The sequence below is a fragment of the Spermophilus citellus genome (genome assembly GCF_964194105.1).
Source record: "Spermophilus citellus genome assembly, chromosome: 15".
In the NCBI taxonomy this organism is placed as follows: Eukaryota; Metazoa; Chordata; class Mammalia; order Rodentia; family Sciuridae; genus Spermophilus; species Spermophilus citellus.
This window is the reverse complement of record NC_138195.1, coordinates 47,102,124-47,129,913: the sequence shown is the minus strand read 5'-3', so window position 1 is coordinate 47,129,913 and position 27,790 is coordinate 47,102,124. Positions and strand designations below refer to the sequence as shown.

General features: G+C 36.8%; 1 protein-coding gene across 17 annotated transcripts in view; it reads left to right on the top strand.

The window, feature by feature from the left end:
- USP54 (ubiquitin specific peptidase 54) overlaps positions 1–27,790 on the top strand; it is a 133,750-nt gene that overhangs the window by 76,934 nt on the left and 29,026 nt on the right. For 10 of the 17 annotated variants that reach the window (XM_081267810.1, XM_081267820.1, XM_081267819.1 and 7 more), the window contains 10 exons: positions 15,043–15,177; positions 17,298–17,411; positions 17,545–17,627; positions 18,071–18,176; positions 18,285–18,431; positions 20,049–20,198; positions 22,401–22,569; positions 23,859–24,029; positions 26,914–27,045; positions 27,218–27,598. In XM_081267810.1, the coding sequence (XP_081123936.1) occupies positions 15,043–15,177; positions 17,298–17,411; positions 17,545–17,627; positions 18,071–18,176; positions 18,285–18,431; positions 20,049–20,198; positions 22,401–22,569; positions 23,859–24,029; positions 26,914–27,045; positions 27,218–27,598 (1,588 nt within the window). Of the gene's footprint in view, positions 1–8,024; positions 8,094–15,042; positions 15,178–17,297; positions 17,412–17,544; positions 17,628–17,812; positions 17,879–18,070; positions 18,177–18,284; positions 18,432–20,048; positions 20,199–22,400; positions 22,570–23,858; positions 24,030–26,913; positions 27,046–27,217; positions 27,599–27,790 lie in introns of those variants that run through there. The other 7 variants (XM_081267826.1, XM_081267825.1, XM_081267811.1 and 4 more) reach the window with 5 other exon arrangements.

Here is a 27,790-nt window from a genome sequence, read left to right as displayed (position 1 = left end):
TCTTTTTGTCCCGTTTTTGTAAAAAGGTGTTTTTTGTTTTTTGTTTTTTTTCCCTTCAGGTCCCTAAATTCTTCTATTTCTGCAATATCTTTTTTTATTTTTATTTTTTTAGTATTTATTTTTTAGTTGTAGTTGAACACAGTACTTTTATTTATTTATTTTTATGTGGTGCTGAGGATCAAACTCTAGCATGTGCTAGGTGAGCATTCTACCGATGAGCCACAACCCTAGGCCCCTTCCCCCCATATCTGCAATATCTTTCTACCAAATTTGTTTTAACCTAACAATAGCCTGGAATACTATGTGTGTGTGTGTGTATTGCTAGGAATGGAACCCAGGGGAACACAACCACTGGCCTACATCTTCATGCATCACCCCTTTCTTTTCTTTTTCTTTTTCTTTTTTTGAGAGAGAGAGAGAGAATTTTTTAATATTTATTTTTTTAGTTTTTGGCGGACACAACATCTTTGTTTGTATGTGGTGCTGAGGATCGAACCTGGGCCACAAGCATGCCAGGTGAGCACGCTACCGCTTGAGCCACATCCCCAGCCCCATAATTTTTTTTTTTTTTTTTTTTTTTTTTTGGTGGTACTGGGGATTGAACTCAGAGCCCATGTGCATGCAAGGCAGGCACTCTACCAACTGAGCTATATCCTCACCCCATATCTCCCCTCCCCCCACGCTTCTTTTCTTGAGAACAGGGTCTTACTAAACTTCTGAGGTTGACTTTGCAAGCCTCCTGCTTTAGCCTTTGCAGTTGATGTGATTAAAAGCATGGGTCAGTGCACCTCGCCTGGAGTACTTTTTTTTTTTTTTTTTTAGTACTATTTTAAAATTACTATTTTATAACCTTTAAGTGCCTCCTAGTTATCTCTTAAATCACTTAAAATTGCATGATTATAGACTTTTTAAAGCCTAATTCCATGCTTCTTTTCCTCTCCTTTACCAGGTACTCTGAATTTCAGCTGTGATAGCAGATAGCATACCTGCTATGCCTATTTCTTGACAAATTTTAGGTGTCATTCAGTTTGCCTGCAGTGTTTGCTCTCCTCAGAAGTTACTTTTTTTTTTTTTTTTTTGTCGTTCTGGGAATTGGACTCAAGCACTCTATGATGGAGCTAACTCACTCGAGGTAGTATATTAGCATCTTAATCAAGAAAGTAATTTTAGGGCCTGGGATATAACTCAGTGGTAGAGTACCTGCCCATCCCCCACCTCCCAAAAAGTAATTTTTGTGGATAAGGGATGTGGCTCAGTGGTATAGAGTTTGCCTGGCATCACAAGGTCCTGGGTTCAATCCTTAGCACATATACCCCCATAGGTAATTTTAGGGTTTATAGGAAGAGCTCAGTGGTTGAGCACTTTCTTATCATATGTGAAGACCTGGGTTTAAACAGTTTCCAGAACTACAAAAGAAAACAAAACATTCTGTGTCTTAATCTTTGACTTACTAATATTTATCTTAGCTGAATGAATTTTAAAAAAATATTTATTTTTTAATTGTACACAATACCCTTAATTAATTAATTATTTTATATGGTGCTAAGGATTGAACCCAGGGCCTCATGCATGCTAGGCAAGCACTCTACCGCTGAGCCCCAGCCCCAGCCCACTGAATGAATTCTTAGGAAAGTATCTTAGCTCTTCTTCTCTTTTATTGTTCCTGATGGTGCCTCGAACAGTGTCTGTACCATAATAAAAATACTCTACTTTGCTGGGTTGATATACTCTTTTAAAATAGTTCTTGGATTTTAGTTAGAGTTTTTAGTACTTTTTTTTTCTCTTTTCCTTCTGTCTTTCTCGATCTCTTTTACTCTTTTTTTTTTTTAATTAAAGAGATCTTTATATTGTGACGTTTGGTCTCACTTTTAAAAATTCTACTAATCTAGGGCTTCCTGTCTTGTTTGGTAAAGGAAAGGTAAAATTATATACAAATGTGTATAATGGTATGTGTGTATGTGAATGTACTGGGGGAATGAGATTGGTGGTAGGAAAGATCACCAAGTGAATTCCTAGGATTCCGTTAGCAAAGTAATCATCTGGTATACTATGGTTAAGTTCCATTTTACTGTGTGCTGTTTACAGTGTGGGAATAATTATATATTTAAATCCCCCCCTTTTTTTTTCACTGCTTCCTACTTAAAAATTGAAGGACTATTTGGTAAGACTAATAAAATTCCTTTTTGCTGGCTATTCATAACTTGTTTGAATTCTTTAATATTAAAGTTGATATTTAAAATTCTTATTAAGTAGAATTTATTATTATTATTATTATTATTATTATTATTATTTATTTTACTTTCAAAACAGGAAAGTCCAAAATTCCTCAATCTGAAGTACTCTATGTATGAACTTGCCATTCTGTAAAGTCAGATTTCATTATGTTAGTGCACAATTGTTCATTCTGGTACCCACTGTTAAGAAAAAAAAAAAACACATGTACCTAGATGATCAAAGAGTAGCCAACTTTCCAATACTTGATCTTTCAGCCCTTCCATGTACAGCTAAAAGATATGTACTCATCTTTTCCCAGTTATGTGCTTCGCCTTGCACCAATCCCTAAAATGCACTTATTGTTGGCCTTCTGTGAACATCTTTTAGTTCATGATGTCTTCACTATTTTTGCTTTTTTCTTTTGCTCTGTAAACAGGGCAATATTTCTATTCTTTGTGATCCTCACCAGGTTGAATAGAATAGGTTGTATCTGGTGCTTATAATTGCTTTATGGGGACTCGTATATAATATTTATGATAATCCATTTATTTTGATTTGTAAAGCATACTGTTTTTTCTCTTTTACTTGGTTTTAAGTCAGTATAGTAATTTCAGCCTCAAAATCTTATGTGTATGCAAGTTACTAATGATGGCTTTTACTGAAAAGAATTTGTGTCATTGTATGTTCTGCTTACTTTGAACTATGATGGCTGTCAACTCTGGCTTATTAGCAAATAAAAAGTTGTTTTCTAATTACCTCACCCCCAAATTTATTCCCACCTAATATCATTAAAAGATTTTTCTTGACCTAAATTGTCATTGCCTAGAGCCCAGAGCTCTTATTTATTATTCATATTGGATCTGCTCTTATACCCCCCAGCCCCCAGAGTATGACTTTACTTTGGTGTTGGCTTATTTATTTATCTCTGTTCAGGGGAGGAAATCCGTCCTCTGTACTTAGTATGCTACAAAGATTTTGTTCTCCTTCCAGGGATTGTACTAGAGGCTTTGCAGTGCCAGGATGTAGACAGAGTGTTTTTTGTTATATGCAAAAAGAATGTTGCATTGATTGATTAAATTCAACAAATCTTCTCAATTAGTGATTTTTTTTTTCCTCTTAAGAATGCTAGTGTAAGGCATAAAAGCTGGGGAATGGTGCTAGTAGAGGGTGGTTGCTAGGGATAAAATAGTGTTTTGTAAAGGAGGTGACCTAGAATATCTGTAACTAGAGACAAGACAAAGACTGTTCTTATGAGGCAGGCAGGTATCTGTTCTGCTGATAGACTACTTGTTAATTGGGGGAGAATTGAGAGTTCAGGGAGCAAATCCCTTGATGTTTTTTGAGTTGTACCATGTAGCTTTTACTTTATTGGGTACTGAAAGATAAGTACAGAGGATAAAGTGGTGGAAAAATTACTCATTGTTCATTATTTATCTAGCCTTTCCTTTTTGTACACAGTGGGAATGGAAGGTCCTTCATTTTCCTTCATGGCCAGTGTCAGGGAAGAGAGGAGTAAACCCATTATAATGGACTGAATTTTTAAAGGAGGAGATTATATTTGTAGCATGTTCCCTGGAAATTTTAGCTAGTAATAAACAGCACACATATAAGAAGTATATCATTATGTCTGATTCAGATGTCATCTACTAATGTTTAACTTTCTTGTTTTGACTACCTGTGGATATGAGTATATTTGTGTTGGTCTTTTGATTAACCTTCCTTACTAGAAAGTCCTAGTAGCCTGTGGCTAATCTGAATATTCTCAACTAATTTAACCATTGATACAACTTGAAAGTATAAAACTGAATCCTTTGTTCTTTTTCAAAACTTGGAGTTCAGAATTGTGCATGATATTCAAATAGAAGGTATAATTGCAAGGAGAAATGTAGGAGACCATTATGATTGATTCTTTCCTTTCCAGAACTTTTGGCAGAGTCTAAAACTTACACAATTTCAAAATCTTTTTGCATTTCCAGAAGAGTCCCCTCTTTTAATTTACCTAGTGGGGTAAGAGGATATGGTATTAATTTTTAAAATTTGATTTGAGTATATATTCTTTGTATCTATGAGGGTTCTGTATTTTCTATTATGGCGAAAATTAGTAAATTTATTATTATATTGTATAAAATTTCATCATTAGTTTATGATTTCCCACTAAAGGAAGTACTGTCGTCTGGTAAATTTTGCCTATCCTTGACTCTGTGTCCGTCCCTTGGTCCATTGTCTTAAAATCTTGTGGTTTCTCTCTTTGTATGTATGTAGGTGGCTGGCTGTTAAGCCTTATTAGCAGGAATGAGTGTGATAAGTAGCTTTTGATAGTCTCTAACCTTTCCTTATTACTGTGTCCAGAATAATGGGCTTTGAATTAAATGTAAATAAAACTTTAAACTCAGGCTGGGGTTGTAGCTCAGTGGTAGAGCGCTTGCCTAGCAGGTGTGAGGCACTGAGTTTGATCCTCAGCACCACATACAAATAAGTAAAATAAAGGTTAAAAAAAAAAAGATTGCATCATTAAAAAAACAAACTGGGGGCTGGCGTTGTGGTTCAGTGGTAGAGCGCTCGTCTCACATGTATGGGACCCTGGGTTCGATCCTCAGCACCACATAAAAATAAATAAGTGAAATAAAGGTATTGTGTCAAACTACAACTAAAAAATAAATATATTTAAAAAAACAAACTAGGGAGATACGATATTGATAAATGAATTTAATTTAAAGGGACCAGTATAGTTTACATGGATGTTTTTCTAATCAGGAAGCTTAGAAGACAGCTGTTTTTAGACATAAGGTTAGAGAATTCCAAGGGAGAAACTAGCCAGCTGTTTTTTGCCTTCCCCAAAGGAGGTAATTTTTTTTTCCCCTTATACTGGAGATTGAACCCAGGGATGCTCTACAACTTAGCTACTTTCCCAGCAAACCCCTCACACTTTTTTTTTTTTTAAACTTTGAAACAGGATCTCTCTGAGAGAGATCAAACTTGAACTTGTGATTCACCTACCTGAGCCTCTCAAGTCGCTGGGATTACAGGTGTGTACCACTGTATCCTTCTCCAAGAGTTATTTATTTATTTATTTATTTTAAGTGAGAGAGGAGAGGAGAGAGAGAGAGAGAGAGAGAGAGAATTTTTAATATTTATTTTTTAGTTCTCGGCGGACACAACATCCTTGTTGGTATGTGGTGCTGAGGATCAAACCCGGGCCGCACGCATGCCAGGCGAGCGCGCTACCGCTTGAGCCACATCCCCAGCCCTCCAAGAGTTATTTTTTAGAGGTATAATTTGAAATATATACTGATAAAATATGGCATTTGTTTCAAAATAAAGTCCTTTGTTATTGTTTTGGGTGCCAAAAGGGTGTACGTTTATTTACTCTTACCTGTCCCCCCCGCCTTGAAAAAGAACTTTCAGCATTCTTCTTCTTTTTTCCCCTGGCACTGGGAATTGAACCCAGGACCTCATACATACTAGGCAAGAATTCTACCACTGAGGGGCTGAGATTGTGGCGGTAGAGTGCTCGCCTAGCACATTCGAGGCGCTGGGTTCGATCCTCAGTACCACATAAAAAATAAACAAATAAAATAAAGGTATTGTGCCCAACTATAACTAAAAAAATTTTTAAAAAAAGAATTCTACCACTGAACTATATACCCCTAGCCCTTTTAAAATTTTACTTTGAGACAGGCTTTCACAAAGTTGCCCAGGCTGGCCTTAAACTTGTGATCCTCCTGCCTCAACCTCTTGTCAACATTCTTTTAAACATGCAAAAACAATGAAAGTTTTTTTTCTACAAACATCCTTGATGACTCTTCTTTCTATTTTACTTCCAGAGAGTCATGTTTACAAACAGACTAGATTAGCACATTTAGGTTCTTTGATTTCCACAAAGTATGGAGGAAAGAATGATTAGAAGGGCCAAAATGAGCAATGTACAAAGCCCATATCAAAAAGAGAGACACCATTCTGACTGGAGTGAGATGAAATCTTAGAGTGATTTTGATTTGCATTTCTCTAATTGCCAGTAATGATGAACATTTTTTCATGTGTTTGTTGATTGATTGTATATCATCTTCTGAGAAGTGTCTCTTTTATATCATCTTCTGAGAAGTGTCTCTTTAGGTCCTTGGCCCATTTATTAACTGTTTTTTTTTCCTTTGGTGTCTAGTTTTTTGAGTTCTTTATATACCCTAGTGATTAGTGCTCTATCTGATGTGTGAAGGGTAAAGATTTGCTCCCATGATGTAGGCTGTCTATTCACCTCAAACAACAATAAGTATTGTCGAGGATGTGGGGGAAAAGGTACACTCAAACACTGCTGGTGGTAATGCAAATAGGTGCAGCCAATATGGAAAGCAATATGGAGATTTCTTGGAAAATTGGGAATGAACCACCATTTGACCCAGCTATCCTTCTCCTTGGTCTATACCCAAATGACTTAAAAACAGCATACTACAGGGACACAGCCACATCAATGTTTATAGCAGCACAATTCACAACAGCTAAATTTTGGAACCAATCTAGATGCCCTTCAGTAGATGAATGGATTAAAAAAATGTGGCATATAGACAAAATGGAATATTACTCGCAGTAAAAGAGAATAAAATCTTGGCATTTGCAGGTAAATGGATGCAGCTGGAGAAGATAATGCTAAGTGAAGTTAGCCAATCCCCAAAAAACAAATGCTGAATGTTTTCTTTAATATAAGGAGGCTGATTCATAGTGGGATAGGGAGCGGGAGCATGGGAGGAATTTATGAACTCTAGATAGGGCAGAGGGGTTGGAGGGGAAAGGAGAGGGTATGAGGTAATTAATGATGGTTGAATGTGATGATCATTATTATCCAAAGTTCATGTATGAAGATACAAATTGGTGTGAATATACTATGTATACAACCAGAGATATGAAAAATTGTGCTCTATATATGTAATAAGAATTGTAATGCATTCTGCTGTTATATATAAATACAAAAGAAAAAAATTAGAAAAATAATAATTAAAAAAAAAAAAGAGAAACCCCAAGAATTGAGCAAATGGCAGGGCCTAAAGTGTGCCATGCCTTTGTAGAAGGTATTGTTGGACACCTGTCAGGGATGAAGTAGCCTCTTGACTTGGGCTCTTTCCAAAGGCTGTGGGCTCATGAAACGTTGAAACTACGACATCCTCTCTTCCTTACCCCCCACTCTCTCTACTTATGACTTCTTTTAAATGGAAGACTAAGAAATCTTGAGAGAGAAATAAACCACTGTTCTCTGCAGGCAAGGGTCTGTGTTTTAGGGGAAAAAACTTAAGCAACAGCTGCATTGGTAGATGCCAAAAATCAAGGACTTTCTGTCTTTATGACGCTTCTGTTTTATTTGCATGGTTTTTACTAATCCAAATAATTACGTGCTCATGTGGAGAGAATTGTTTGCTATTTCATCCAAGAGAGATGGGTGGGGAAGCACCTGCTTTTAGTCATTAAAATCTTGTTGCTTTTGTACCACATCCAAGAAAATAGTTAAGAGACAAAAAGTAAATTGGTATTTTATGAGAATGAAAAGAAGACCTCTTTGGTTTCAACCTGTGGAAAAGAGCAGAGAGAAACCTCAAAGGTGGGATTTTTTTTTGCTTATTGAAATGAAACCATTAGGGACACCACCAGGAAAAATAATTCCTGGGTTTTGGTTCTTCCTGCTCTTTCTTTCTGCCATAGAACTCAGCAATTGGAAGAATACCAGTTTTTGTTCCTTATTGGTACTGCCACCTGTTCTTACTGCTGAACTAAATGTTCTTGGCTTTCTTTGGTGTGAACAGGATCTCCCTCTGGGAAAGGTGGGAGGAGGGTAAAAAAGGAACAGAAGGAGGCCCGATCCAGCCCCTGTGCTCATGTGAGAGGGACACACAGAGGTTAGTGTATTACCCTAACAGAGGGGCTTTGTGCTACAGCTTCTTCCAGAGCTGGAGCTTCACAGATGCATGCTGGGCAAGCTCAGCCTGCTTCATCCATAATATACTTGCTTCTTCCTAACAATAGTACGGCAAGACTGACAATAATAATTAAAATAAGAAAATAAAGAAGATTCAGTCAGAGGCTTTTCTGAATGCATTCAGATACTCAGTTCATATGGAGAAGGTTGCCTATAATTAAGAGGTGAGAAAAGAATATGACAGAGAGAGATCGATGCCATTGAACACAAGATCCAAATCTGTTATTGCAGATCTACTGTGGGTGCAGACAGAGCTCTGACCCAGACCTTTTCCTTTCTCTGCTGAAACCTAATTATCTAGGTCATGGGAAATCTGTTTCTCTTGCGTGGGAGCAACAGAACAGAAAATAAAGTAGTCGTTCCCTTATCCAGTTCTCAGAGACTGAGGAAGTAGCTCAAGGTAGAAAAATCTGAGTTAGGGCCTTTGTTCAGCATAGGACAGTGGTGGACTGACTTTTTATTTTTAGTAACTTAAAGTTACTCCTAGGGCAGGGGTTGTGGCTCAGTGGTTGTGGCTAGAGTACTTGCCTTGCATGTATGAGACACTGGCTTCGATTCTCAGCACTCTATATAAATAAGTAAATAAAGGTTCATCAACAACCAATAAAAATATTTTAAAAATGACTCCTAGGGCTGGGGTTGTAGCTTAGTAGTAGAGCGCTCACCTAGCATGTGTGAAACCCTGGGTTTGATCCTCAGCACCACATAAAAATAAGTAAATAAAAACAAGGTATTAGGGGCTGGGGATGTGGCTCAAGCGGTAGCGAGCTCGCCTGGCATGCGTGCGGCCTGGGTTCGATCCTCAGCACCACATACAAACAAAGATGTTGTGTCCGCCGAAAACTAAAAAAATAAATAAAATTCTCTCTCTCTCTCTCTCTCTCTCTCTCTCTTTAAAAAAAAATAAAGGTATTAAACAACAACAACAACAAAATTAAAAAAAATTACTCTTAAAGGGGCTGGGGTTGTGGCTCAGCAGTAGAGTGCTTGCCTAGCATGTGTGATGCCCTGGGTTCAATCCTCAGCACCACATAAAAATAAATAAATAGAACAAAGGTATTGTGTCCAACTACAACTAAAAAATAAATATTTTAAAAAAGTACTCCTAAATATAATAATGATGATAAGAATAATACTTTCTGACAGCAAGTTTGTGCGTGTGCATGCACACACATGAATGCATATATTCATTTTAATCCTCAAATAAACCTAGGAGATACTTATACAATTGAGATCTAGAAAAATTAAATAATTTGCCCAAGGTCTTATAACAACAGTACCTTATATATCATGGTTGGGAGTTTGAAAACAGTTTGGCTTCAGTATCCAAACTCTTAAGCATTATATTATATTTAGTACTTTTGTGTATGTGTGCTATTTTGAGACAGTTGTTTAGAGCCTCTCTAAGTTGCTGAGGCTGGCCTTGAACTTTCAATCCTCCTGTCTCGGCCTCCTGGGTTGCTGAGATTATAGGTGTGTCCTACCAAGCCTGGCAATTTAGCTATTATATTATGCCATCTCTGAGTGGAGCCCTCTCCTTTCTCAAACAGGGTCTTCTGAACCACAGAACACAGAAAGTGACTGTTTTCTTAATTCTTCCTAGGATGGTATATAGCTAGTGTTATGCATAGGAGAGAAGTTATTTTATCAGGACTAGCGGATGCCTTAGAGTAACAGGGCTTAATTCTTTTTTTTTTTTTTTAAAGAGAGAGTGAGAGAGAGAGAGAGAGAGAGAGAATTTTTAATATTTATTTTTTTAGTTCTCGGCGGACACAACATCTTTGTTGGTATGTGGTGCTGAGGATCGAACCCGGGCCGCACGCATGCCAGGCGAGCGCGCTACCACTTGAGCCACATCCCCAGCCCCAACAGGGCTTAATTCTTAAGGAAACCTCATTGGGAAAGACTAAATGGGGTGAAGTGTATAAATGTCAGCTTTGTACAGAGCTATCCTGGAAATAATTTCCTGTTGGGTTGTTTTGGAGCCAATTTTGAACTCCAAACAAAGGACCAAATCTAGCTGGCCTGGTGGTGCACTCCTGTAATTCCAGTGGCTCAGGAGGCAGGAAGGAGGATCACAAGTTCAAGGCCAGGGTCATTCTCTGCTTGGAGACAATTCACTTTGCTTTTACTTTACTTTCAAGTTACTTTCACTTATAATAACGTTTTCTTGCATAGCAAAAAAATGAAAATATAATAAACAAACAAACAAATAAATAAAGTTTGAGGCCAGCCTCAGCAACTTAGTGTGGCCCCAAGCAACTTAATGAGACCCTATTATATTTTTCAAAATAAAAAGGGCTGGGGATGTAGTTTAGTGGTTAAGCATTCCTGGGTTCAATCTCTGGTACCAAAACAAAACAAAACAAAACAAATCTCATCCATTCCTTGCCCTGGAGATAGAGTTTTAGAGCTTTTGTCAGGGGAGTGGTAATGTCTTACCAATGATAATTGAGAAGAGCAATAGGCTGGGAAACAGTTTTGTCAAGCTAGTGTGACTTTATTTCATCCAATTATCAGTTTATCAGACCACATGCAATTTGTAGAAATAGTCCCTGCTTTTTTCACCTTCCTCTTCCTTTTCTTCACCTTATTCCCCTAAAATTTCAAAATCTAAAGATCACTAGACAGGTATTCCAACTGTTTACCTGTAGACCTAGATATTTTCTTTTGGTCTAAAGCAGTCTCTTATGGACATTCTTTCCCTTCCAGTAACAAATTATGGAAGGCTCTACCCTGCCTTTACTTGAATTTATAATAGGCTTGTTAATAGATTCCTAGGTTGATCCAAAATATCTTGGAATAACTGTGATAGATTTCCCCCACAACTTATTAAATAATACTAAATATGTATTGCTGGTGCTGACTCTTCCACATCATATGGAATCATTTGTAGGTAAATAATTGTAAGTTACACAATTCAAGTAATCTGTTCTTAAACTGCCTCAGGGATGGATATTGAATGTGTACAAGGAGGAAAGATGCTAGTGCATGGATAGAATGAGGAAAATAGTTTTGATTTCAGTGCAAAGTCCTGGGTCCTGAACATGCACGGTGGGTTTGGAGCACTGCAAGAGACTTGTGTGGCTTGTATGGGGTGAGCCAAAAATAGACTAGTTGGCCAGGTAATGTATGGCTTTATAACTTTGACTTTTACTCAGTATTCAATGATAAACCTTTTAAGTGTTTGAGAAGAAGAATGGTACTATCTGATTTATATTTTTAAAAAAATCATCTGACTACTGTATTTTTTAAAAAATTTTAGTTGTAGTTGGACATGATACCTTTATTTTATTTTAATGTGGTGTTGAGGATCGAACCCAGGGCTTTGCACGTGCTATACAAGCACTCTACCACTGAGCCACAATTCCAGCCCATGACTACTGTATGAAAGTGCTGCTTCTTTGAGACAAAGGGGTCAGTCAAGAGATTGTTGCAGGGCTGGGGATGTGGCTCAAGCGGTAACGCGCTCGCCTGGCATGCGTGGGATGCTGGGTTCGATCCTCATCACCACATAAAAAAAATTTTTTTTTAAATTGCAAGAATAAAGGGATGAATTGGCTTGAACTAGCATAGTAGCAGATGAAATGGATTTACAAATCCAGAATTCAGGATGGAGATTTGGGCTGTTGATGTAATTGTGGGCATTGTCAATGTATGTGTGGTATTCAAAATCATGATTGTAGATGAAACTACTAAGAGTGCAAATGACTGACTGTAGAGAAATCAAGAGATCTGAAGCCTGAGTCTTAGAATTGGTAAGAAACTGGCAAAGGAAAATGATGAGTAACCAATGAGGTAGAAAGATAAACAGGAGAGTTTGGTACTGTGGATGCTAAGGGAAGAAAACATTTTCAAGATCAGCTAAGTTAAATGCTGCTGATAGGTCAAATATCATGAGGACCAAGAATTAGACACTCAAGCTTGGTAGGTCCTTGTAGTCTTAGATCACATTGTAGGTTTATAAGGTGGTCTTGTTTCTAGTTTCATTAGTATTATATCTGAAAAATAATGCTGTTTTTTTTTTTAATCTGAAGAATTTCTAATACTTTGAAGAGATATACCTTCTTTTGTTGGTATGTAATGCATTGCTCAGTGGGTCATTTATCTTTGTGGTTTAGTGAGGATGTGGGACACATAATGTTAAGGAACATGTTCTAGTCTCAGGGGAGAGTCTAACACCACCTGAGGAGCACTCATCAAGCCAAGTGCCACTTGTTGTCACTTTTGTTTTCATTCTCTGGACATTGCCTTCAAACAGGGTTCAGGTATAGGTAAAGCCAGAGAAGATAGATAACACGTAATTACACTGAAATAAAAAATGACTGTGCATCAAAATAGACTGTAACCAAGGTCATTAGGCTAGAAGATATTTGCATGCTAATAAAGAACCCAGAGAGATTAAAAGTAGTTAGAAAGACTAGCGTTAGCCAATCTAACAGTATTCATTTTTAAAAATATCTATTTTAGTTGTTGATGGACCTACCTACCTTCCTTCCTCCTTCCTTCCTTCCTTCCTTCCTTCCTTCCTTCCTTCCTTCCTTTCATATTTTTTAGTTGTTGATGGACCTTTATTTTATTTATTTGTATGTGGTGCTGAGAATTGAACCCAGTGCCTCACACATGCCAGGCAAGCGCTGTACCACTGAGCCACACCCCCATTCCCCAGTATTCATTTTTGACAGTATTTTGAATATGGGGACATTTATGTCATGTACTACCTGGAGTATAAGTTGTCATTGCCTCCTCTTCTTAATAGCAGAAAAATTGGAGACTGCCAAAATGTCTGTTAATAAAGAGATAGAATATAGTTGTGGAATTGTCACTCGATTAAACAGAATACAGTTCAAACTGAAAAGCTTCTTCTCAGCAAAAGAAACAATCAATGAGGTGAAGAGACAGCCTACAAAATGGGAGCAAATTTTTACCCCACGCACATCAGAGCACTAATCTCCAGGATATATAAAGAACTCAAAAAACTTAACACCAAAAAATAACCCAGTCAATAAATGGGCTAAGGAACTGAACAGCCACTTCTCAGAAGAAGATATACAATCGATCAACAAATATATGAAAAAATGTTCAACATCTCTAGCAATTAGAGGAATGCAAATCAAAACTATTCTAAGATTTCATTTCACACCAGTCAGAATGGCAATTATTAAGAATACAAGCAACAATAAGTGTTGGCAAGGATGTGGGGGAAAAGGCACACTCTTATGTTGCTGGTGGAACATAATTGGTGCAAGCAATCTGGAAAGCAGTATGGAGATTCCTTAGAAAGCTTGGAATGGAACCACCATTTGACCCTGCTATCCCACTCCTCAGTCTATACCCAGGGACTTAAAAATGGCATACTACAGGGATGCAGCCACATCAGTGTTTATAGCAGCACAATTCACAATAACTAAATTGTGGAACCAACCTAGATACCCTTCAGTAGATGAATGGATAAAGAAACAGTGGTGTGTGTGTGTGTGTGTTTACACACACATATATATATATATATATATACACATACATATGTATAAACATATGTGTATATATATATATATACACGGAATATTACTCAGCATTGAAAAAGAATAAAATTATGGCATTTGCAGGTAAATGGATGAAGTTGAAGAATATCATGCTAAGTGAAGTAAGCCAATCCCCCAAAAAACAAAATCTGAATGTGTTCTCTGATAAGTGGATGCTGATCCATAATGGGAGTTTGGGGACAGCATGGGAGGAATGGAGGAACTTTGGATAGGGAAAAGGGGAGGGAGGAGAAGGGAGGAAACATGGGGGTAGGAAAGAGGTGGAATGAGATGGACATTATTTTTCTAGGTACATGTATGAATACATGAATGGTGTGACTCTACTTTGTGTACAATCAGAAAAATGAAAAATTGTGTTCCATTTGTATACTATGAATCAAAGTGCATTCTGCTGTCATGTATAATTAATTAGAACAAATAAATAATTTTAAAAAACTGTGCAGGAGCTAAGGTTGTGGCTCAGTGGTTGAGTGCTTGCCTAGCATGTGTGAGGCACTGGATTCGATTCTCAGAACCGCATATAAATAAATAAACAAAATAAAGGTCCATCAACATCTAAAAATATACGGCATGCAGTAGAGAAGAAGAATGTTTTTGAGATTTATCAATGTGGATAGATCTCAAAAACAATGCTGAATTTAAAAACAAAACACAAGAAACATTCAGTGTGATAGTTTTGATGTGAACAAAATATACACAGACACAAAATTATGCTATATAATTATATATTTGTATATAGAGGTATTAGAAACAGAAGACTATGCAAAAAACTCATTATACTGTGACTAGTAGAGATGGGGAAGTCTTAAAAAAAGACTTTAGCTTTGTCTGTAGATTGAAAGTAAACATGATGGAATGTTTATTTCTAGGTGGTAGACAACAGGTTTTTGTTATATTCTTTTTTATACTTTTAAAATTTTATGTTAGCTGAAAAATTTAAAACAAGAGGGCCAAGTTTCATAGGATGAGCCCCCAAAGAATAAGTTGCCAACCCATTTACATGTAACTTACCCTTTTTTGTTTTTTAACCTAAATATCTACTTCTGTCTATTACGGGAAATAAGGTAACTTCATTATGTTAATGGTCTCTCCTAATGTGTGTCCTTGGCATCACACTCAGATGGATGATCTATTAGCACAGATTGTACCCTTCATTCTGACTCTTGATTTTTATTAAAAAATTACTAACTGCAAGCATATCAACCCATGGGAAATATTTTTGCTTCTATAGCTGTCAGTTCAGAGATGCTAACATGACAAAGAGGTGTGTGTAGAAGCTTAATAACAGCATTGTGCTCTTTCACTTGTCTAATCTTTTCTCTACAGGGAATCTTTAACCAGTTTCAGTGTAGTAGTGAAAAAGTGCTTCCATCTGATACTCTCCGCAGTGCTCTGGCAAAGACATTCCAGGATGAACAGCGTTTCCAGCTGGGAATTATGGATGATGCTGCAGAGTGCTTTGTAAGTGCTGGCCTCTGGCCTTTTTTGATATGGGGCAGGTCTCCTAAATGGTCTCAACCTGGGCTGACTACTTTATGATGAAATTAACTATGCCCTGATCTTTATAGTTATAACTAGGAGTTCTCTAGTTTCCCATAGGTCTGTAGTGTCTCTCCTATTGCAGTGTGAATTGCCTAATGACTTTATTATCTCTCCTTCAGGATTAGGCTAGTTTTATGCATGCCTTTGCATAAAACAGTGGCTTTTAGTTTCCAAGGAGTCATTAAAATACAAATTGCTGGATTGTACCCTCAGAGCTTCTGATTCAGTAGCCTGGGATAGGGCCCAAGAGTATCTATCTCTAATAAATTCCTAGGTGATGCTGATATTAATGCTGCTGGTCTGGGAACTTTTTGAATTTATCTGGTTTTAAAAATAGTCAACAGGGAATAACTGAGTCCCTAATATAAGTGTGATATGCTAAATAGACATCTGTGTTGCCCCCAATGACTCAATAGAAGATCCTAACTTTTCTGAATTGTGTGTTGTACCTACCAATCTTTAAAAGACTTTGTGGAACAAATAGAAACATCTAGACTTATGTACATCCCATCGAAGGATAAATATTGGGGCAAAAATTCTCAGAGGTACTCCTGAGAATTTGGATTGTTGAAAATGGCATCTCTACTCTGGAAAAGTTTGGTCATTTCTTATAGCACTAAACTTGCAAACTCTACCATATGATACATCAGTTGCATTCCTGGACACGTATCCCAGAGAAATAAAAAATTATGGTCATACAAAAATATATACATTAATGTTCATAGAAACTTTATACATAATAGTAAAAAACTGGAAGTAACCCAAGTGTCCTTCAGTGGATAGATAGTAAAACAGTAGTACTTTTATGCCATGGAATACTATGCCGCAATGAAAATGAGTGAATGGTTGATTTATGTAACAACTTGGATGGATCTTCAGGGATCAGTGCTGAGTGAAATGTAATATCAAAAGATTGTATACCTTATAATCCCATTTATATAACATTTTCTTTCCCTCCCTCCCCTCCCCCTCCCCGCCATACCAGGTATTGAACTCAGAAGCACTTAACCACTGAGCCACCTCCCTAGCCCTTTTTTATTTTTTATTTTAAGACAGGTTCTCACTAAGTCTTGATTGCGGTGAGGTTACATGACTCTATACATGTGATAAAATTGCAAAAACACACAAGTGCATGTAAAACTAATAAAATCTGAATAAATTAGATCATATTGACACCCATTTTCTGTTTTATTTTGTTTTTAAATACCTTTATTTTGTTTATTTAGTTTGTTTATGTGGTGCTGGGGATTGAACCCAGTGCCTCATGCATATTAGGCAAGCACTCTACCACTGAGCCACAACCCTAGTCCTCATTTTCTGTTTTTGATAGTTTTTTTCTTTTTTAACTAAAGCCTTATAGTTATACATAGTAGTTAGGTTAATCCTGACAATATCATACATGTATAGAATTTGATTTCAGTTCATGTTCCTCCACTTTTGCCTTTCCTTCTCCCTCCCCCAGTTTTCCTTCCTCTACGGAGTTTCCTTTTGCTTATCTATTTATTTTTTATTTGTTCTTTCTGCTTTATACATAAAGGTGAAATTCCCTATGGTATATTTATGTCTGCACATAGCATGGTTTTAAAACATTCTTCTGCATTCTCTTTCCTGTCCTTCTCTCTATCTCCTTCTATTCTATTGATCTTTCCTATTTCTTTTCGATATCAGATCCTCCTTACCTCCTTTCCCTTATTTTGTTCTAGCTTCCACATATGAGAGAAAACATTCCACCTTTGATTTCCTGAGACTGGCTGTTGATGTTGTTTTTTGAAAAAAGGTTAAAAAAAAATCAGTGGTATTGATTGGGGTTGAGGCTGTAGCTCAGTGGCAGAATGCTTGTCTAGCATGTGTGAGGCGCTTGGTTCGATCCCTAGCTCCACATAAAAATAAGCAAATAAAATTAATGTATGCGAAAAAAGAATCAGTGTTCTTCCTCCTTTCCAGGAGGATTACTATTTTTCTGGGTAAATTGTTTACTAGTTTGTCCATTTGTCTGTTTAAGTATTGTTGGTATATTGCTTTTGTTCTTTCCCTGTTAGGAAAACCTCCTGATGAGAATTCACTTCCATATTGCTGATGAAACCAAAGAAGATATATGTACTGCCCAACACTGCATTTCCCACCAGAAATTTGCAATGACGTTGTTTGAGCAGGTGATCCCTTATCTTTGCCCCCATTTCTTATATCTTTCCTTCAAGAACACTTGATCCTGGGATATGGGTTATTAAATGGGTTACAAAACATTGTGACTGGCTGTTTAAGTTTTGTTTTTTCTCCCTGGCCCAGTGTGTATGTACTAGCTGTGGTGCCACTTCTGATCCCCTGCCTTTCATCCAGATGGTGCATTACATCTCCACTACTTCCCTTTGGTGAGTTTTAGAGAGTTCTCTGTTATACCCTTAGACACTCCACCAGTTTATTGGACTTTAACTGAAGGCCACCAAATAACATATATCCTTATTGCTGAATCTGTGTTCTGAACTCAGAACACTTATTTATTTAAAAATAACTTTTGTTCTCCTTCTTTCCCCTCCCATCCCTCCTCTTTTCTTAGGCTCAGTTCTGGTCAGCAAAGTGGGAGGAGAAGTGGGGATTCTATGAGCTTTGGATTTTGGGACAGGTAGCAGTACTCATTGTGTTTGTGGGACACTGAGGCCGGTCAGGATAAGGGGCTGTGGATTTTGGGCAGAGGAAGAAAATCAAACATGTGAATTAGGAGTTTGTATGAATGATTTTTTAAACAAATTTAACCATGACTCAGTACAAGTTCCACCATTACTCCCCTCTGTCTCCCCCCTGCCCCATCTTGAAGCAATCAGGCTATTTGTATGCTGGAAAGACGAGAAAAACCTTCGCCAAGCATGTTTGGTGAGCTGTTGCAGAACGCCAGCACCATGGGGGATCTGCGGAACTGTCCCGTAAGTTAAGTTGTGGGGGTTCAGAGTGAGAAGGAGAATCTTGATTCAGTGGAATTGAGGCAGAGTCAGTGGGAAACTTGTTGATTTAGCATGGTATATATATTTCAGAGCAACTGTGGAGAGAGGATCCGGATTCGCCGTGTGTTGATGAATGCTCCACAGATTATCACAATTGGGCTGGTATGGGACTCCGACCATTCAGACTTGGCAGAAGATGTTATCCACAGTCTGGGCACCTGCCTTAAGTTGGGTGATGTGCGTGTTAGTTACCTTTATCTCTGACTTAGAGTTCTTGTATCTTAGTATTGCTCAAGCACTGAACAAAAAGGTATGTCTTAGATGTCACGTATTATAGAGTTTTGGATGGATATACTCATGCTTATTTATATAGATACCTGTACCAGTATGTATATGCTCACATATCTCCTTTGTGAAGGTTGGTAAAGGCTTTTTAGAAGAAATGGGATGATTTTGACTTTAAAAAGGATAGGATTCATAGAGCTTGGCTCCTGGTAAAAATGAATTAATCAATAGAGTTATTGCATGCTCTATTTATTGTTGTTTATAACAGCATGGTATAGCAAAGTATATATAACAAAAGGTAGTAAGGTCAAAGGTGTGAGCAATCCTGACCATAGCTGCTATGGGATTTGGAGGAGTTGATACCTGAGCCCAGGCATATAAGAAACCACTATCTGTTGAGAAGGTAATGATACAGCTTAGAAGAAAATTTAGTGTTTTGGTTTTTTTATATATATATATATTTTTTAGTTGTAGTTGTACACAATACCTTTATTTTTTTTATGTGGTGCTGAGGATTGAACCCAGTACCTCACATGTGCTCTATACCACTGAGCCACAACCCCAGCCCCAATTTAGTGTTTTTTGAGGCGTATTTATTTAGGGAAATAGGGAAGAAGTCTTCAGATTGGATCTCTACTTTATCCAATCTATGTCCTAATGTAGGTACAGCCAGGGTTTTCCTTTAGTTCAAGAAGAATAGAAAGTCTAGCTTTCTTTCTACTAGTTTTTCTCTAGGATAGTCCTTTGACTAGGGAAGCCTTCATTGTTTTAAAGTTAATCCATTATTGAGGATAAATAAACTATCTGGGAACTTAATTTAGATCTCCTCAAGGTATCTGACCTGAGAAGGCTATCACAACAAAATCTCTTTTTAAAAATTTTCTATAGTCTGCATATTCTGTACTTTTTTGTTTAAATTTTATGTTTATTTCTCAACCATTTATGTTCCTCAAGGCCAGAATCCTTTTCCTCAAATGTTTTTGTGTGGCTCTTAGTACTCAAGACAATGTTGGGTACCTAGGAATTGCAATGCTGGTAACCAGAATTGTTGTATTGGTCCTCCTAAGGACTTTCTTCCCACTGCTTAAGTTGTTGTAGGAAATGTAGGTTTGTGTGGTCAGCTGATAAGAAGCCTTTGAAAATTAAGAGTGTTTATATAAAAACACTTTCTAGGTTCCTGATAGGCTTCAGGGAGAAAATATTGAAAACTTTGAAGAAAACATCACCTCTTGCCAGCTTACTGACCACCATCTGTCTTGTTTTTCCTTCCTTTTTCCCTTCTTAAGTTTATTTCTGTTTTTTAAATTTTTATTTGTTCTTTTTAGTTAGAATCCATTTTGATATGTTTATATAAGCATGAAATATATCTTATTCTAATTAGGATCCCAGTCTTGTGGATGTTTAGGTTTATTTCTGATGATTAATCTGGACTAGTAAAAAAAAAAAACTTAGACTGAAGGGAGGAGGAAGCAAGTTAGTACCTTAATTAGATGTTGATGGAGCCTACTGAGAGGTGATGTGAAATGGTTGAATATGTAACAGTTCTTTCTTTTCTTTTTTTTCCTATAGCTATTTTTCAGAGTGACAGATGACCGGGCCAAGCAGTCTGAACTGTACTTAGTAGGAATGATCTGTTATTATGGCAAACATTATTCTACATTCTTTTTTCAAACAAAGATACGCAAGTGGATGTATTTTGATGATGCTCATGTCAAGGAGGTAGGAATAGTCAAGGCTGTCTTGAAGGGTTTGGTGACTGCAATGAGAAAAGCAAGAATAGCCAGGCACAGTGGCATACACCTATAATCCCAGTGACTCAGGAGACTGAGGCAGGAGAATCTCATTTGAGGGCAGTCTCATTAATTTAACAAGTTCCTCAGAAACTTTGCAAGATCCTGTCTCAAAATAAAAAGGGATGGGGATATAACTCAGTGATAAAGCACCCCTGGCTTCAATCCCCAGTACCAAAACCAAACAAATAAAAACAAGGATATTCATTTATCTTCATTTTTCATTTTTGTAATTTTGAATGGTGATCCCACCCATCTCTTTAAGATGTACTTTATATTTTTATCTTTCTGGGTAACTATATGCCAAATTTTATTAGTTTTGTCTTCTCCTATAGATGCCTAGTTCTTTGAAGACAGGATCAGTGTATCTTCTGTTATTTTTTCTGAATCCCCTCATCAGAAAAAATAGTCCTGTATTTATAGTTGACGAAGTATTTTTTAAAGTGTGTTAATTAGTTCATTTGTGTGGGAATAGGCTAATCTCTCAAATTTGGGTATAAGGTCAACACAAAATTTAGAATTCCAAATCTTGGAATGGAATTACCAGTGGGCAATACTTTGTCTGAGGGCTGATATATGTTATTCTTTAATTTTTTTTTTTATTCTCCAAAGTGTCCTATTCAGATTAGCATGTTTTGCAGGGATAATGTAGGGAAAATACGGCCATAGTGATACTTAAAGCAGGAAACTTGGTACTGTCTAAAGCACAAAGTGATCTGTATGAGTAGGAAGCCCCTTGTGATGACATTAGCAACTAGGGGGAGCTTCTGAATATACCAATTCATGGACTTGAAGCAGTATCTTTGTCAAGTTCTCTTCTCTCTCTCTCTCTCTCTCTCTCTCTCTCTTTTCTTCCTCTCTCTCTCTCCCTCCCCCGCTCTCTTTGTTGTTGTTATAATTTGAGGAGACATATAAATTATTTGAGTATTAGGTTTTTATTTGAAAAATACTCTTATAAAGTATTATAATATTTGTGTGCTTGCTTCAGCAGCACATGTACTAAGATTGGAATGATACAGAGATTAGCATGGCCCTTATACAAAATTGATAAGCAAATTCATGAAGTGTTCCATATTTTTATAGCAAATTATTAAATAAAGTTATAAAACAAAAAACGGTTTGTATGGGGAAGCATAAATGTGTTTAATTGAAATAATGAGAATGATATTGGCCAAGTTATATTGTATTATGTGCATGTAGAAATCCGTAACAGTAAATTCCACTATTATGTACAACTATAATATGTTAGCAAAAAAGTTTGGGGGGAGGAACAAAAATAAAATAATATAATGGTACTTCAGTTATAAATTTATTGAATATCTGCTATGAATAAAGCACTGTTCTCATTGTCTAACTGCTACAATATAGGTCACATTTAAGAGTGTGCCTGATTCAAGCTTAAGATGGGATGAGCATGGAGATTTGGTTGGATTGTTGTTTCCATGGCTGTTCTGTTATTCTTTTCCACTGTGATAGCAGAGCTGAATCCATCATAGGGCTAAGACTGAGAGGTTTAGCTGTCTATTCTAAGCAGTTTGACATTTTATGCCCTATCATGTGTGAACTCTGAAACTGAATGCCATTTATTCTATATCAGTCTGCAAGAGAAAGCCTGTGTGCTCTTCAGCTTCTTAAAAGTGATTTTAATATATAGGAGTAAATAATAGAAATGCAAAATTCAAATGAAGGCTTTAATCAAATGTCTGAGAAAAGAACTTGGTCATTAGGCAACTGAAGTTCAGAGCGTTTATTCATATTTTAAAACTGAATTGATGTTTCACAGAAATAAAAGTAATTTTATTATTTATTTTATGGGTTTTTTTTGTTGATGGATCTTCATTTTATTTATTCATTTATATGCAGTGCTAAAATCGAACCCAATGCCTCACACATGCTAATCAAGTACTCTACCACTGAGTTACAGCCCCAGCCCCAATTTTATGGAATTTTTAATGCTTTCTAAAAAGATTTAGCAAAAAAAGATTAAACAAAAAGATTTATTAAGTTTAAGTCTAAGATCTCTTTTGTTGTTTCTTTACCCTTTTCTTTAGTAAAGCTGCAGAAGAAGATATGTTTTGAATTGTGGATATGAAGTATAATTGTCATGTTTTTCTGATTGTTTTTGATATAGATTGGCCCCAAATGGAAGGATGTGGTAACCAAATGCATCAAGGGACATTATCAGCCCTTGCTGCTGCTTTATGCAGACCCCCAGGGTACCCCAGTGTCTACCCAGGACTTGCCTCCCCAAGCTCAGTTCCAGTCATACAGCAGGACATGCTATGATAGTGAAGATTCAGGTGAGCAACCTATTTCTCTACCTCTCCCCTCTTCCCATTCCATGTGTTCAGATAGTTGGGACTCATATTTGGGTGCTTAGCACACAGCCTAGCTTAGAGAGAGAGAGGATCCATTATATATAAGAAAGAAATGACAACTTGTGCTGAAACCTAACTTGTGTCAGGCTTTGTTTTCTTCTGCCTTCAAAGGTGTGTTTCCTAAGACAGTTTGCCCCAGCTCAAAAGTGAGAAGGAAACTGTGTTTATTTACACCAAGAAACTAAGTTTGTGAGGGAGACCTCAAGTAGTTAGTCTTCTAATGTTAGTAAAGAGGGTTGATTTTTACTAGCAATTTTAACTGTGACTTAAATGAATTGTTAAGACAAAAAAAATTGAATCACTGTAAAGCTAATCATTTGGGGGGGATGGTAAGAGAATTTTGTTTTAAAATACCAAATGCAAGAGTGATATTCCTTCGCTTATAAGTCAGTTTCTCTTTTCTGAGTCAATTTTTTAGAACTTAAATGATTTCCTATGCAAACAGTTTTCAGTTTGATGGCTACAGTCTCAGACTAGCCCACAGAGATTCTTAATATTTGAACTATAATCTTAATAGTTTTGGTCTGATTTCTGACAAGGAAGAAGAAAAAAAAAATTTCCCTCTTCTGGATATAGCAGTGACTGTTAGTATATTTATGAAGGAGAAGATATTTGGATTTGACATTTTTCTCCTTCCCTACTGCTTGGTATCTGGTGCTTTCTTCATACTTATTGTACCCCACACAGACCTGTTTTACTTCTCTCTTAAATCACTCATTTGTTCTACTGTGCATATTTCAGTTAGGTGTTTGAAAGAAAGCATTCTGACTGAACTAATTCAAACCAAAGATTAGATATCTGCCTCATAATTTCTCAGTGGTATTAAAAATGCATATAATGTCAATTAAAATTTTTATAGCAACATTCATGGCAGTTTAGGAAAAATATTATAGGATAGGGTTGGCCTGGGACTTTCCATCCAAATCAATCTTACTTCCCACAACGTTTTCATTTCTTCCACTTTTTCCCCATAGGTTTTCTCAAATCCCACAGTTTTGCACAGTGGCAGGCAAAGTGAGGGCTTTAGCAAGTTAGGGGCAAAGTGGAAGGAATTTTATGTGTGTCTGGAATTTAGGAAGAATGACTCTGTAATACATCTTTCTCACCCTTCTAGGAGGTTCTTGCTTTATAGTTTTTTGTTGCATCCATTTCTTTTCCTCTTTGTCACTGTCTTTCCTCACTTTTGCATATGTGTTTCCTCCTTCCCTTAGGGAGGGAGCCCTCCATCTCAAGTGACACTCGAACAGATTCCTCAACAGAGAGCTATCCCTACAAACACTCCCACCATGAGTCTGTGGTCAGTCACTTCTCTTCTGATTCTCAGGGGACAGTCATCTGTAATGTGGAGAATGATTCCATGTCCCAGAGCAGTCGGGACACAGGTAGGGACTTACACAGAGGACCCTTCTTGCCTAATTCAATTCCTGCATAGAAGGTCTCCCAAGAAAAAGAAACAGGCAAGTCAGAAATGTTTGCCATGAAGGGTAGAAAGGCACAGAACTTGGGTAATTATGTGGAATGCAAGGAAACAACACACTTCTGAATGAACAATGATACTCCATTGCACACACTCCTGTCAACAGCAACAAATCAATAAGGGCCATTGTAATATGATTGATTGATGTGATTATTTCTGAAGTCTGTTTTTCTCCGGTTATTTGCTATCATTGTGCATTCCACACAGAGAACATTCTTAAATTATTTTATCTGTAGGAGAGTATACCTGCGTCAGTGGAAGAAACCAATATAGTGAATACAAGAAAGAATAGAGTGAATCCTGAGATGAAAAGTTCATTATGGGAGATAGAACATCTGAGGCATAAAACAGTACCCATATTCTTTTTTGTTGTTGTTGTTTTTTGGTGCTGGGTATTAAACCCAGGGCAACTAATCTATATCCCCAGCCTCTTTTTTTTTTTTCAATATTTTTTTAAATTGTTGATGGACTTTATTTTATTCATTTATTTACATCCAATGCTGAGAATCAAAACCAGTGCCTCACACATGTGAGGCAAGCACTGTACCACTGAGCCGCAACTCTAGCCCAGTGCCCATGTTCTTAAGAAATTGGGGAATTTGTGAGTTTCTGGCTTCATATTGGGGAGTTATAATCTCTGTCTGGCCTTTTTTTAAATTGAGAATTTCATGCATTCATAAGTATATAGAAGAGTATACTGCCCCTCTAGGTACCCATCACTTAGTTTAGTAATGATAATTCATAACCAATTTAGTTATACCCACTTTTCCCACTCCTGAATTATTTTGAACCAAATCCCAAGCATTGTATTTCTTTCATAAATAGTTTGGTATGTGTTGCCAAAACATAATAATTTTTTTTTATACAAAGCATTATTACATTTAAAAATAGTAATGAGAGCTGGGGATATAGCTCAGTGGAGTAATGTTTGCCTAGCATAAATGAGGCCCTGGGTTAGATCCCCAGCACTGGCCTCACCCCCACAAAGAAGATGATACCTTAAAACCACTAAATAGCCAATGAGTGTTCAAATATTATTTTATAAATGTCATATTTTAAAAATTATTTTTGTGTTTCACATAAAATCCAAATGAGGTCTGCACATTATGATAGGTTGAGTCTTTTAGGTTACTTTTAACTTATAGGCTTTGCCTCTGTTTTTCTCCTTGCAATTTATTGTTGAAGAACTAGGTATTTTGTTCTGTACATTTCTTACATTTTGAATTTTGCTGATTTTATCCCTAGGTATACTTTAACATTTTCTCTCTCTTATTTCTCATAAATTGGTAATTAGACCTAGAAGTTGATCAAATTCATGTTGTATTTCTTTTGATGACTGCTGCATAGATGGTGTTAGGTGTGACTATAAGGCCATATTTCTGAAATAGTGAACCAGGGAGAAGCCAGAACAATGATAAACTGGGTGCTTTTTCTAGGAAAGTGAGGTTTATGTTAAATAAAGGTTTGATTATGGGACCTGTCTTTACATTGTAAGATTTAGTTGCTCCAAGTAATTTCTTCCTTCCTTAAATCTTTTTTTGTCAGCCCAAATACAAAAAAAGAAAAAAAAGCAATAAAAGAATATATGGAGCCATTGGTAGAAAATAAGTATCCATATCACTACTTTGATGATACCTGAATATCAACAAGGATTTTCATATACAAACATGAAAACAAATTTCTGTTAACTCTATGTGTATTTGAGAAGCAAGGGAGTTTTCTCTAAGCATGTCTTCAAATTTAATTCATCTTCTGGCTTTTAGTAGCTTAGTTAACTATATAATTTACTTTGTTGTAATGTCAGAATCATACTCAGGACATTTGTCTGCTATGGGCATGAAGCAGGGCAAGTTGCATAAAATATCCCAGCCTCCCTGGGTTTCCTAATAATTACTATTGAGGGACTATAAAATATAATGTCTGGGTGAAGTTGAGTCTGGCAAAGCATGGGTAGAAGATGAAAAAGAGAATTAATCAAAATTGAAATGTCTTTTATTTTTTGAAATTTATTTACTTACCTTTATTTTATTTATTTATTTTTATGTGTTGCTGAGGATCAAAATCAGTGCCTCACACATATCAGGCATGCGGTCTACCACTGAGCTACAGCTACAGCCCCTGAAATGTCTTTTTAAGTGATGCTTATTTAAGGACTGTTTAGAACTGGGTCTTTAAGCCATACATAATCAGAACTCTTGTGGTCAAATGCTGAGGCCCATGAGATAATACCAAATGTACTAAAAATCCAACCTCACTTAATATGTGTTGCCAAATAAAGAAGAACTCTTTATTCAATTTGTGAAATTATATATATATATATATATATATATATACATATATATATATATATACACACACACACACATATATACATACATACATGCATACATGACATTTTTATAGAAGCTTTAAAACTTACTTTTAAAATTTACCAAGATTTGGGATGTATCTGGTAGAATACCGGCTTAGTATTTGCGAGGCTCTAGGTTTGATTCCTAGCAGTAAAGAGGCAAACAAAAAGTTACTAAGCATGTGTCTTTAGTCCTTCTGGTCATTGGAAAGATTATGAGTGTGGTTTGAGTCTGGTAATTGCTCAGGAGACATTTTACATTTGGAAGCTGTTGTTAAATATCTGAGTTTCTCTGCATTTATCTATAGAGAGAAACCTGTTCATAGATATCTTTGGCTACAAATGCTTCTAATCTGTGGTACTGCCATGAATCCCTAGGCTCTCAAGGGGATGGAGGAAACTCAGATACCAGCTTACTCCCATTTCCTTGTTCTTTTAGGACATCTGACTGATAGTGAATGTAATCAGAAACACACATCCAAGAAAGGGTCCCCAGTAGAGCGCAAGAGGAACTCTGGCCGTCTTAGGAGGAAAGGTGATGAGCCACAGGCCTCAGGATATCACAGTGAAGGCAAGCTTCTGCATTGCTTCTCATTTTCATTTCCTATCAAACTTGTGTCACATTCAGACTGTTGGCTTCTCCTTTCTGTTCAAAGGGTTTTTCCTTACTTTCTGGACTTTAGGATCTGGGTATTTCTAATCACTTTAAACATCTATATTTGATTCATTCTTTGTGTTTTTAGGAGAAACACTGAAAGAGAAACAGGCTCCTAGGAACGCCTCCAAATCATCCAGCAGCACCAACAGGCTAAGGGATTTTAAAGAGACAGTCAGCAATATAATTCATAACAGACCATCCCTGGCTTCTCAGACCAATATAGGATCTCCCTGTGGGGGTAGGGGAGGAGACCAACCTGACAAAAAACCTCTTAGGAACCTGTCTTTACACTCTCGTGATTGGGAAATAGAGAGTACCAGCAGTGAGTCAAAATCCAGTTCTTCTAGCAAGTATCGTCCAACATGGAGACCCAAACGAGAATCTCTGAATATTGACAGTATTTTTAGTAAGGACAAAAGGAAGCTTTGTGGCTATACCCAGCTTAGCCCTTTTGCTGAGGACTCAGGTAAGGAGATAATTAGGGAAGAATTGGACTTTATAATAAAGATGATGGTATTTTTAAGAATTTGATTTTCTGATATACCTGGCAAGGTACATTTTTACTCTGATGTCTGGTTTGGGGGGAAATGTGAGTTCAATGAATGAGTGGTTGGAGAGAGGGATAGGTCTTTATATAGGCAGATATTTAATTTACTTC